Source organism: Helianthus annuus, chromosome 11, assembly GCF_002127325.2.
Source record: "Helianthus annuus cultivar XRQ/B chromosome 11, HanXRQr2.0-SUNRISE, whole genome shotgun sequence".
Lineage (NCBI taxonomy): Eukaryota > Viridiplantae > Streptophyta > Magnoliopsida > Asterales > Asteraceae > Helianthus > Helianthus annuus.
The window spans coordinates 120,796,188-120,809,497 of NC_035443.2; the positions used below are offsets into that span (position 1 = coordinate 120,796,188).

The 13,310-nt window shown below is 34.1% G+C and overlaps 2 protein-coding genes across 2 annotated transcripts; both read right to left on the minus strand.

Annotated features, from left to right (window-relative positions):
- Window positions 1-759: 759 nt before the first annotated feature.
- LOC110890430 (leucine-rich repeat receptor-like kinase protein FLORAL ORGAN NUMBER1) lies at window positions 760-2,433 on the minus strand. The gene has a single exon (XM_022138038.2). The coding sequence runs from the start codon at window positions 2,125-2,127 to the stop codon at window positions 931-933; it is 1,197 nt and encodes a 398-aa protein (XP_021993730.1). The 5' UTR covers window positions 2,128-2,433; the 3' UTR covers window positions 760-930.
- Window positions 2,434-10,024: 7,591 nt separating this feature from the next.
- LOC110888365 lies at window positions 10,025-10,666 on the minus strand. The gene has a single exon (XM_022135895.1). It carries the CDS (start codon window positions 10,664-10,666, stop codon window positions 10,025-10,027), a length of 642 nt encoding a protein of 213 aa, XP_021991587.1.
- Window positions 10,667-13,310: the final 2,644 nt, after the last annotated feature.

Genomic DNA, 13,310 nt, shown 5'->3' on the forward strand with positions numbered 1-13,310 from the left:
AATTATCGATAAAATGGAATGTAAAGTGTGTAAAATAACGTAAATATCCAATCCTTTTTTTTTCTAATTGAACAATATAATCAATGAAATCTACATTCTATAAATGGTTAATTGCTTCACCATTGACTATTTTGAACAAAGTTTCATTTAAATAAATATACATCCCACTTGAAACTTTACATGTTTTTTTCAAAACAAAAGTTTAATACGTTTATAAGCATTATTTGGGGAAATATATAACTTCACAACTTTGTAAGAAAATATATGAAATTAAGCCTTTAGATAAAGTATAAAAGTTACATTCAATATACACTACACATACAATGAGGCATCAGTTGGCAATCGTGTTGGATAAGTTGTAATTAAGTTATAAACGGGTTGATGAGTTGTAATAAATGAGTTAAACAAGTCATAAAGATTAGCAAAATTGACCTCATAAAACGTATATATTTTTCTTTTCATTTTCTGTGGTATTTTTTTTTAAAATTAAAACATGCCGAACAAAACACAAGATGTACAATCAAATAGGTTAAACATGTACCGGACTCGCGACTTATTTATTGAACTTTATATGTATAACAACCAAAAATCTGATATCTGTGTCGTGTTCACATTTTGATGAGTCGGGTCAGGCTCGTGTCAGGAATTGACACTCATGTCACATATGGGTATCGAACCAAGAACAAATAAGTTACTTCCAAACACTTCACAATCAAATCTAGAATATATGCAACAAACTAACTAACTAACAAACAAAAGTATGCACAAGAAATATATATATTCATCATGTTGCTAATCTCATGTTTTCCAACTTTTTGACATAAAAAATCAATTAAATAACCACCCTCCAAAAAAACTATACTTACTGCTTTTTATGATCATCCTTTTATACCAACTAAATACCAAAATTAAAAAAGTAAATTACCTATTTTACCCTTTCCATTCACTGCATTCTGAAGTGGGTCGGGTCTTCATTCTACCCGCACTAATCGGGCATGGGCTTTGAACCGGTGGAACCATACAATTATACATCAAACACAATGAACTACTCATAGGTATTGAAGACCTTGGTTTAATAGGCATTCCGGTTAAATAATTATGCTGAAGGTACAATAGTCTTATGCTGCCAGCCAATAACCGGTCCACGAAAACCCGTGGAACCGAACCCGTGAACCGGTTATTGTTCAAGTAAAGATTCTGAACCGTTGCGAAAAGTGGCGAAATTGGTCCGTACAACATGTTGTGGCTAAGATCAACGGTCGGGATCGTAACTGAGGTTCTCGGTTGGACCGGGCCTGAAAACTGGTTTCGCTCGAGTTGGAGGTTGTTGATTGGGAACCCGAAGATGCAGCCCGGGATTGGACCACTGAACCGGTTCAGGCTTAGGTCTAGGTAGTGTAGCCGGTTCAACCGGGGTAACACCCGGTCAACCCGACCCGAAAACCGGTTCCAGGAGAGAGAAAGGTAGTTTAATGAAGGAGGGAGTGAATACGGCCCGATCGGGCCGGATAACTCGTTGTGTTTTAGGTCCAACCGGGTGAGGGATCGAGACACGAAAGGGGGTATCGAACCCGAGAGCCGGTTATGACAAAGGATTAAGTTGGTTAATTGGGGTAATTTCCCCAGTGACCAGGGGATGCCTCCGGAAAGCTGATTATAACTCAAATCGAGTGTTCTCAGCTTCCGGAGCTCCCCTAAAGCCGGAATTTCATGGAAGATGAAATTCCGGCTTACAGCTAAAAACCTTAAATTCTTCAACTGTGACAATGTCGCAGGCAATGCGCCCATTATCCGCCCGGGAACAACCGTAAACTCCGTGAGAGCGGTTAACTTTCCAATAGACGGATGTATCCGTCCAGAAAGCCCGGGCGCACCCGCCCGTGGATCTCCGAGGTTCAACGCGACAACGCGTTCACCCTCGCAGTACACGCCTGCGAAATTACACGGATCCGAAGTGAAATCCCAAGATGAAAAATACCTCGAACCCGGCATATCCTCAAGCGACTTTCGAATCGCTTGCAATGCGAGAAAATCCATAGGATTCAGCATTGCTCTGCAATGCTGAATCCGAAGAAGAAAGATGAACGAAAGGAGAATCACCACCAACTCCCGCATAAAGTTTAACATAATTGAGGGAGAGAGTTAATAAAAGATCATGAAGATATAGAAACCAGTATATATATATGTGTGTATATATAAAGAAAAGCAAACGAAAGAGGTTTGTTTGATAATGCTTTACCGTGAAGGGAGTGATGATTCGCCTTTTGTACAGGTGGGAAAATGTCGCCTGTGAAAGCTTTAATATTGAAGACAGCAAAATGTGAAAGTTTTCTAGAGAGAGAAAAGGGTGGTGATGATAATGGCTTGTGAAGAAGGCAAACTGGATATGGCTTGTGGGGGAAGGAGCAAATGTTGTTACATTTGATATTTGTTTTGTTTGAGGGATTATTAAATTTGTTAATGTTGTTAAGTTTTGTGGATTTTGAGGTTAGGTTTGGGAGGACCAACGGTTGTCCGGGCCTACATGGGAGGTTCGGGTGACAGCTCAGGGAAATTAGCGGTGACCTGGACCAAATAGTACGTGACATTTGTGGGCCTACGGTGTGCATTTATTGCATACTTGCTCACACTCTTTTAAGTTTTGACTTCTGACCTTCCGTTGTTTTCTATTTCTTTTTTGCTTTATCCAAATTAATTTATGAATCGTTTTTTACTCATTTTGAGAATAAAATATTCGAAGTAGGCGTATAATTGTAAATTCACCGAATGAATGTTGACATGCATATATAGTTGAACGCAGTGGCGGAGCTTGACCAAAAGTTTTGAGGGGGCGTAAAGTGATGAGACCCAAAATTTTTTTTCCTATCGTTACGTTTCGGATCGGGTCGGGTTGGCTATTCGATTCAAGTCGGTTCAAATAATAATAGTTCCAAATAAAACAAACTGTATATTTACCAAACTACCCATCATTTATATACATCATCATCATCATCATCATACTCAGTAAATCCCACCAATAGCAAAGCTAAGGTAGGGTCTGAGGAGGGTAGATGTAGACAGCCTTACCTCTACCCCGTAGAAATAGAGAGGCTGCTTCCAGTGAGACCCCCGGCTCGATTGTAGTTTTGTATCAAGCCTTGGACCTAAGACACATAACACTCAAACAATCGGGACAGAGACTGATTGGTGCATGTACCCCGTGTCTTTCAGCTATCAACGTCACCACATGATGCATGATTAACCATCCGCTGCTTTTAACGTTATTTTCACGAAATTAGTAAAATAACGTTAAAGTTAGTAGCTATTCACTTTTGCCCCCGAGCGCCCACACATATATACGTTACATGTGCACACCGCAAACGGGGCATCCATCATTTATATACAAAGTTTATAAATATTTAGGATATACAATTTAGGAAAAATAATCGAGGGGACGATCCTATATAATTTTAAATTTTTTGGACGAAAAATCGGAATTTATACACTTCTAACCGAAACATTGGGGTGGACGGATGCACCCCCGGGCACCCACTATACTTCGTCCCTGGTTGAACGAAGTATTTTGTTTATGTTCGTGCATTAAGATAACTTGTCAGCGAATAAGGTGCAAACACACTTTTATATTATAAAACCAAGATTAATCAACGTGGATGATCAGGATTTAAAGACTGTTCATTTCAAGTGTCTTATAAATAGATATAAATATAAATATAAATGGAAATGTTTGTATTTGTGTATGTTTGTTTGTTTAAAACCTAATCAAACAGTTTATGAGTGTAAATAAACATAACTGAACATAAATAAATAAACTTGAACAAACATAATAGAACAAACATTAACAAACATAAAGAAATACAAATGAAGATAATTGAACAAACGTAACAAACAAAAACAAACATAAATTAACAATAATGAACACAAACTAACAAGTCTCATATATCACAATTCATTCAGAACCACATCCAAATAAGTAATTGGGGAATGTTCATTTGAGAAGAAAATTTAATGTGAGAAGAAAAAAGAAGAAAAGACATATTAGTAAAATTCTATTTCATTTAACACTCATATCATTAATTTTTTTTGTTTAATTAATTAGTCAACTAATTATTAATTATCCTATATATAATCTACAAAACCTACACATATCAAAATTTTCCTACATATACCCTACACATTATAGAATTTTATTCTACACAGTCGAAATTTATCCTACACACCTCGAAATATATCATACACAACTCGTAATTTATCCTACACAACTAGTAATTTATTTTACACTTTAAATTAAGTTGTTTTTTAATTTGGAAAAAGTATATATTTTGAAAATGAGTTACAAATTTAATTTAGCTAGTTATTAAAGAGAAATAATACAGATTAATAATTTATATAAGTTTACCAACATACCCTAATATTAAAATTAAATACAAATATTAAATGAAGCATTCTTATTGATTGAAACTTTCTTTTTTCTTACAAAAAAATTATTCTCATTTGAACCCTCCACATAAGTAAATTTCTTTTACATAAATGAGTGATCGATTATGATAAGTTCCAGTGGAAAGACTATTTTTTGTATTATTAGAAATCCAATAACTAACTAGTTATATTTATAAAACTTGTGGCCAAAGTTTTGGTTTGACCGCCCCTTTTTGTGGGTTGGCGTGTTTCTAATGAAGTTTATGTTAAAAAAAACATAAACGAACATAAATGAGCTTAAATGAATGAACGTGACAAACGTTCAGGAACATAAATAAACGAACAAAATATGTGTTCATGCTAGTTGGTTCAATTAAATGAACAACTTTTGTTCATATTCATCATCCGTTTTATTAGTAAATGAACTTTTGTCAAACAGTTCATAAATGTTCGATTTGTTTACATGCCTAATTAGAAGAAAAGAGAGAATTTACTAGACATAGTTGAAGGGTATGAGAAACATGATTTGGATCATGAATTACCACATAGGACGCGATTGTCATGGAACACCGCCCTATATTCAATCCACGATGGTTCACGGGGATATTTCCACGGAGACCACGAGCCCCCTCTTCTTGATTTTGATGAACTAGGATTGAGACCCGCCGCAATGCGGCGGAGATTCTTTAGTTATGACTAAGTCGATCTAGGACACGCACGTTATGTTAAACCTGTCAATCGAGGAAAATAGACGTTGTAAACACGTTCACCCACACACGCACGTTGCGTCATGCTAACTCACAAAATTTAAAACAAAACATAAAAAAGTTAAACTAAAGACGCACGTTACGATGTGTTAAGTCACAAAATTTAGAACCAAGCATAAAGCAAAAAATTTGCAGAAAATGAAAACTGTAAAGGAACAAAGTTGAAAGTAAAAAAAGTTGTGAGCATAGATTGCAAAAGATAAAAAGTTTTGGGTTAAAAGTAAAAAAACAAATAGTTTTGGGTTAAAAGTAATTTATAAAATACTTTTGGGTGAAAGGTAAAAAAAATCAATTTTGTTTGGAAACCCCCAAAGCCAAGGTTACGATAACCATATGCATAACGATTTTTTCTTTGGAAAACCCCCAAAGCACACTCCGCGTTGCGCGTGGGGCGTAAAACGGTGTCAAATAGTATTAATGTCACACAACCGTTATCGACCACCAACACTGACTCTACCTAGGGTCTGCGTGTCGCGACGAACCTGTTAAACATGAAAAAATAGAGGTAAAAACGTTGAACCACACATGTACGTTGCGTCGTATTAACTTGCAAAATTTGAAACAAAACATAAAAAAGTTGAACCACACTTGTACGTTGCTTCATATTAACTCGAAAAATTAAGAACTATACGTAAACCGAAAATTTGCCAAAGATGAAAAGTATAAGTGACAAAAGTTGTGAAGTTAAATTGCAAATAATGAAAACTTTTGGGTTAAAGTTAAAAAAAAACAAATTATGTTGGGTTAAAATTGCAAAAGGTAAAAACCTTTAGGTTAAAAGTAATGAAAAGTTTGGGTTAAAGTTAAAAAAACAATTTATGTAGGGTTAAAATTGTAAAAGGTAAAAACCTTTGGGTTAAAATTAAAAAATCAAGTTTTTTTTTTTTTTTTTTTTTGAAAAACTCTCAAAACACATGTTACAAGTGGTTTTGCACAAAAACTTTGCTTATTTATACATGGAATAATGAGACAAAAATAAATAAATTAACTTGCAAAATTTGAAACAAAACATAAAAAAGTTGAACCACACTTGTACGTTGCTTCATATTAACTCGAAAAATTAAGAACTATACGTAAACCGAAAATTTGCCAAAGATGAAAAGTATAAGTGACAAAAGTTGTGAAGTTAAATTGCAAATAATGAAAACTTTTGGGTTAAAGTTAAAAAAAACAAATTATGTTGGGTTAAAATTGCAAAAGGTAAAAACCTTTAGGTTAAAAGTAATGAAAAGTTTGGGTTAAAGTTAAAAAAACAAATTATGTAGGGTTAAAATTGTAAAAGGTAAAAACCTTTGGGTTAAAATTAAAAAATCAAGTTTTTTTTTTTTTTTTTTTTTTTTGAAAAACTCTCAAAACACATGTTACAAGTGGTTTTGCACAAAAACTTTGCTTATTTATACATGGAATAATGAGACAAAAATAAATAAATTAAAAAACAGAAAGTGGATAGTGGTTTAATAAAAACTCAGACGCAGAAACAAAGTTTCAACAGAAATAGCTCTTTATTATTGATTGTGAATAATAAAAATACATAACACGTGGAATACTTAAATACCCAGAACTACCTAATCCTACTGCAACTCTAAACCGTAAATTGATAATTATCTAAACAATAGGAAACAAATCGAAACCTAAAACTAAAAGATAATTCAAATAATAATTAAACAGTTTATTATTATTTTACTCATTTAATCCTTCGACTTTAGATTTCCATCAAACCGACCCTCAAGATCCCCAAACCACCCTTAGCTAATATTGCATGCTCGTTCAATAGTGTTTCAGGTCATGACCACACCATGTAGGGCGATGGATGAGAGTGGAGCGACGTGACGCTGTCGTAGAGGGTGATGGTCCTACATGACCAACCGCATAGCATAATAAGAAAATGAATTAAGAATATTTTAAACAATCAAATTGGGAAAAAGGGACTAAAGTTAATATTTTTTTTTATGCAATTATGAATTTTTAACCATTAAGACCACTCGTAGTGGGGGTTTTGAGCGTTTTATCCCCAAAAAACGCCCCACAACGCCAAGGTGACCGCCCCCGTGGGCGTTTTTTTCGAAAAAATGATGGTTGGCGTTCTTTTTTTCACGCCACTGTTCATTCTTTTGGGCTAATCACTTTCCTGATGGTTTTTGTTTGGCCAATACGATTTTTTTGATGTTTTTTTATTTAATTCTATTACATTCCTTTTAACATAATGCCCAACAATGCCCACATCCTAACTACACCCATTTTAGAAAAACGTCCCATAATGTCCCATTGCTGACTGGACTGCCACATGACGCACAACACACATAGGTGAGGGCATTATTCATGTGTACCACTACAGTTGCTCTAACATTCTACGTTTAACATTACAGGATATCATACTATCTATTTAGAAACTTTTAATAATCCTTACCCTTTTCAGTTAGTCCTCATTAGGGAACGCACTCTCATTGACAGTAGGGGTGTTCAAAAAAATCTGGATCCAAAACCGAATCCGAAATATAAGAAAATCCGTATCTGAAATATCTGAAGTTTCGCATATCCAAAAATTCGGATATCCGAAAACTGTATAATCCGAATTTTCGGATTCGAAATCGGATATGAATTTCAAAAATTTTGGATAATCCAATTATCCAAAATCCGAAAGCTAATTATTTTTTTGTAAATATATATAGTATATGAGCATTATATTTAGTTCGAAATATTGTAAAAATTAGTAAAAAAGTAGTAAATAATTGTATTTGTGTGAATTTATGATTGTTTTTAGTTTTAAATATTGGAAATTTAGAAAATCGAATATAAGTTTAGTTTTAATCTATACACGAAACAGATTTTTTGATTTTTTTTATAAATTCGGATATCACTTTGGATATCCGAATCCGTATCCGAAATTTCGGATATCCGATTATCAATATTCATTATCCGAAATTTTCGGATATCTTGCTTTCGGATATCCGAAAACCGGATAATCCAATCTTGAACACCCTTAGTTGACACACATCATTACCTTTCATGTCAAACAAACTTCTTTCAAAGGAATGTAGTTTTGTTGGATCACAAATTACCTTATAACAACCTCTTTCATTTATAGAAAAAACTTGATTAAAAACAAAGTTCTTTAGGTTAACTAATCAATTGTGTGTTAGATCAAGAACAACAAAATTAAGAATCGCCAACTCGATTAGACAACTTTGAATGTAGTACATTAGGGATGTTACACTGAACATATAACGTGATTATTAAGTTAAAATTAGCTAGGGTTCTTAAAATAATCTCTATAGATAATTATAAAGGTTACAAAAGTAACTAGAAGGAAATATAGTCTTCTTTGAATATTTAGGTTGATCTTCCTCGTAGTTAAGCGTTTTCACCCACGGTAATAAGTTCCTCATCAGTAGGAAGTGTCTTCGTCAATAACAAGTTGCTTATCACTAGCAACTTGACTTTCTTTAGTATTTAGTTACAAGTCGCACTAACTTGATTTTTTACTTCTTCATCGGTAGCAAGTGTTTTCGTAAGGTTAGAACTTACCATGTATAGAAAGTTATGTCTTCATCAGTGGTAACATCTTAGATTAGTGAAATCATGTTCCCTAGCAATTAATCCTTATCAACCAAATTAGTAATCACCTTTTTCAAATAAACACTAAATCCATATCAACCGAAATAGTAACTAGTAGCGGAAAGCTACCTTGTTAGTATGAATTTCTATCTGTAGCAAAACACGTAGTGATGTATCTAGTAGTTCCAAAGAGCTTTGACTTAACAATCGCCTCCTAAACTTTCTCTCTATAGTAACGTGGCCGACAAATTTCTTGAGATCAAAATTCGTCGGCGCTATCACATGAACTAGTTTCAGTTCCTCCCCTATCCCAACCTTAATAAAGCCTTTTATACAACTCATTGGAAATCAAAGATACAACTATCACTCAACACAAAGATGTATAACACAATCTTTATTGATCAAATCGGGAAAATCCCTTCAAGGATCGAATAAAAAAGACCGTGACAATGAAACATTAGGGGCCTGTTTGGTATGGGGTAATGGAATGGACGAAGAAATGGAATGGACAAGGTAATGGAATGGACGAGGGAATGCATTGGATCATTACCATTCCATGTCTTGTTTGGTTACCATGTGTGATGGAATGATTTATTATTGTGTATTGTTCGGTAGGAAAGAAAAACGGATTAATAAAATCAGCGGTGAGTGGTGGTGGTCGGTGGTAGTGATTGTGGGTGGTTATAGGTGGCGGTGGTGGGTGTCGGCGGCGACGATGGGTGGTGGTGGTGGCGGCGAGTGGCAGTGCGGCGGCGACGACGAGTGGTGGTGGCAAGGTGGTCGTTGGTGGTGGGTGGCAGCAGAGGTGGCGGTTGGTGGCAGCGGCGGCGGTGGTGGTGGCGTCGACGATGGTGGTGGGCGGCGACGACGAGTGTCGTTAGCGGTTGGTCGCAGCTGTGGGTGATAATGGTGGCGAGTGGGTGGCGGTGGCGGCGGTGGCTGTCGGGGTGAGGTGGTGGCCATGGCGTCGGTGGTGGGTGGTGGTGGTGGTGGGTTGTGGCGAAGGTGGTGGGTTGTGGTGTTGTTGATGAACGGTGCAAGAGGGGATGGAATGGAAAAAAAACATGGGGGTGGAAGGAATGATTTTTTTTTTGGGTAAAGGGTTACCCCGATGAATTTTATAAATGAAACAAAACCGAACAAGGGTGTATCAAAGCAACACACCTACTAGACTTGACATACCAAGCCTAGGAAAACAAGGAATACAGCCAAACTAAAAAACAACCAAAAAACGTCTCTAACTCAACAACCATGACAACCAAAAAATAAGACTCCGAATTAAGCCTCTACCCCGGATCCGTTTCTATATCTTCGATCTTCCATGTCTTGAAAATTCTTTCCTTCGTTGAAGCCACCCGAAATCTGAAACCCATGAGCCGCAAACGAACCGTATTCTTAATCACCTCAGCCACTTGATCTACCGTTCTCTTGCTATTCTTGAAGAGCCTGTTGTTTCTCTCTTGCCATATATAATACGAAGAAGCAGCAATTAATAACTTGCACACAATATGATCCACATTCTTGGATTTAGCATGTTGCTCCACCCAAGATAAGACCGAGTACCACGTATCGTCCACACTGCCCAAGTTAACCAATTTCTTGACCTCGTTCCATGTATGAGCCGCAAAAGCACATCTGAAAAATAAATGGTCCCGACTGTCGCGATCAAAATTACACAACGGACAACACATTAAGTTCCAGTTGGTGTGACTACCCGCTTCCCACACTGCCAATCTATCCTGCGTCTTTAGTTTGTTTCTAAATGCCAGCCATAAATGAAACGAATGTCGCGGAATGCATTGAGAATACCAAACCATATCAGCCCATAACACCTGATTTTCACGCTTCCGATTTTGAGGGAATGGAATGTGTTTTGGAATGAGTGATTTCATTCCATTGACCAACCAAACACCCTTTTCTTCATTCATTCGTAATCATCCATTCTAGTCCACCTCTTATTCCTGCATATCAAGCACTAGCTAAACTAATTATGTCTTTACCCTTTAAGACTTTACACTTGCTACTCTCAAGATTGTGGACTACTTGTTATTGACCTCTAATAAATATATGGTCATTAATTTATCATGGAAATTCGGTACGAAACATATGCTTAAAGCGTCATTTTAGCATTATTTCATGATATCAGTTGGTTATTAATTTGATTATTATTTTTAAATGTTTAGGTAACTAGGTTAATTAAATATAAATAAGATTGTCAGTTAACAATGTACGAGAAAAAAGTTTCAAGTGTAAAACAAGAACGTGGAATCTTTTCTTATTAATATTTATAAAAATTTCAACCGCAAACAAGAACGTGGAATCTTTTCTTTTTTTTAAATCTCTCTTCTTTGTTTTTGGTAAAAGTTTAAATTCAAAAATACTTATCCCTCTTATTTAGAAATTAATGCTTTATTTTATAATTTACTCTACTACGTGGCGGAAATTTGGACGATACCAATTCGATTCGTTACAATACCGGCATTCCTTATAACAACCAAAAGTGTTAAACCAAAAAAGATAAAATCGTCATATGCCAAACATAATATCAACACATATCACATGGTTTATGTCTATAAAAACAATTAAAGCGAATACAAGTACCGATGTTTGGTTTGTCAAGATACCAGCACGGTACAGACATTCGTATAGCCTTCGATACTAAAAAAAACATTATATTTTGAATGCAAGCTCGTTACAGCAAAATTTATATCGAAACGTCGAAAATAATTAAGCACTTCCGTGTATTCAAAGTTAATAAGTAACAAAAAATTAAATGAAAGAAAAATTAAATTATATAAACAAGTTTATTATTATTATTATTATTATTATTATTATTATTATTATTATAATAATAATAATAATAATAATAATAATAATAATAATAATAATTATTATTATTATTATTATTATTATTATTATTATTATTATTATTATTTAGCTGTTTATTTTCTATCGATTTTAATGCTATATGGTAATAGTAATGGCCACACTGTTAGATGAAGTTATTGGATGTAAGACATTCATTAAAAAATAGTACTCGTTGGTGACAAACTATCGTATTCGTCTTTGACTCTTTGTTGTCTCGTTGTTATATCAAATATGCCTCTTAAGGCCTAAACAAGACAAATTCTTAACTTAATCTTCGTTACTTAATTACTTAAGGTTCTAAATGATAGGTTTACAGGGTTAAAACAAAACTTAAGGTTCTAAATGATAAAATTTAAAAATTAGATCTTTTAATTTATAGTTTAGAAACTAGTGTAAACAATAAAAATGGTCTCTCAGGTTTGGTCACTTTAATCCAAAACTCAAATCTTTTAAATCTGGGTTCGTGTGGTTTTAATTTTGTTGCCATTTTCTTCTAAAATCAAAATATGGTCAGATTTTTCAGTTAACATCTAGCTTTTCTGTCTTTTTTCTCCATTTTAACGAAGGGCAAAATGGTCTTTTAATCTTTTATTACAACAAATTAAAAAAAAATCTGACAATTTTGCCCTTAATAAAATGGAGGAAAAACGACGAAAAAAACTAGATGTCAACCGAAAAATCTGATCAAATTTTGTTTTTAGATAAAAATGGCAACAAAACTAAAACCACGGGGTCCTAGATTTAAAAGTTTTGAGTTTTGGATTAAAGTGACCAAAACTCAAGGACCATTTTGACAATTTACTCTAGAAACTACGATTTTTTTTTACTTTGTTTTATGCAGATCTTAGTTGAAGATTATAATTAACTAAAGACTAGAATTAGATTAAAATCAAATACAAAAGAAAACATAAATAAGAATGGTAATAATGATTCTAGTCCACTGATCTTAGGTTTGAAGTGTTGAGATTAATTTCAGGGAAAATAAAAGAACGGAAAGGTATAAAAAAAATCGAATATTTATTGAATTTCTCTCTCCACATGCCAATTCCTCCCATCAATTTAAAACGTCTATAACTTTTTTATGCGACACTTGTTTTTAAAAAAAAAATTCACAATAATAACGAGCATTTTTATCTTTAATATGAGTATGATATTATTATATAAAAATAAAATAAAAATTTTTATTTTTACTGGGTTTTTTTTGTATTGTGTTAAGGGTTCTGGTTATTGTGTCTTTCAACTGAGTTTTGGTCTTTACGTTTTTACTAAGGTTTCTGTACATTGTGTTATTATCAAAACTTATAACACAATGTTAGTTTGGGTAATGTCCATTACGATTTTTTTCAGAACTCTATGACACCATGTATGACACAATGGAAATAGTGTTATATTTGGGTTTTCTATACATTGTGTTATAGGTTCTAGTCATTGTGTTTATTATACTATCGATTGTGTTTTAATATGTTGTCCATTGTGTTTTTTGTTTTGTTGCGCATTGTGTTTTAATCCGTTGTTCATTGTGTTTTAGTCTGTTGTCCATTGTGTTTTAATCTGTTGTCCATTGTGTCTTTTATCTTTTGTCATCAATTGTGTTTTTAGTTTGATATTCATTGTGTTAGTTTGCTATCCATTGTGTCTTTTATCTGTTGTCATCGATTGTGTTTTTGGTCTACTTTCCATTGTGTTTTTAGTTTGATACTCATT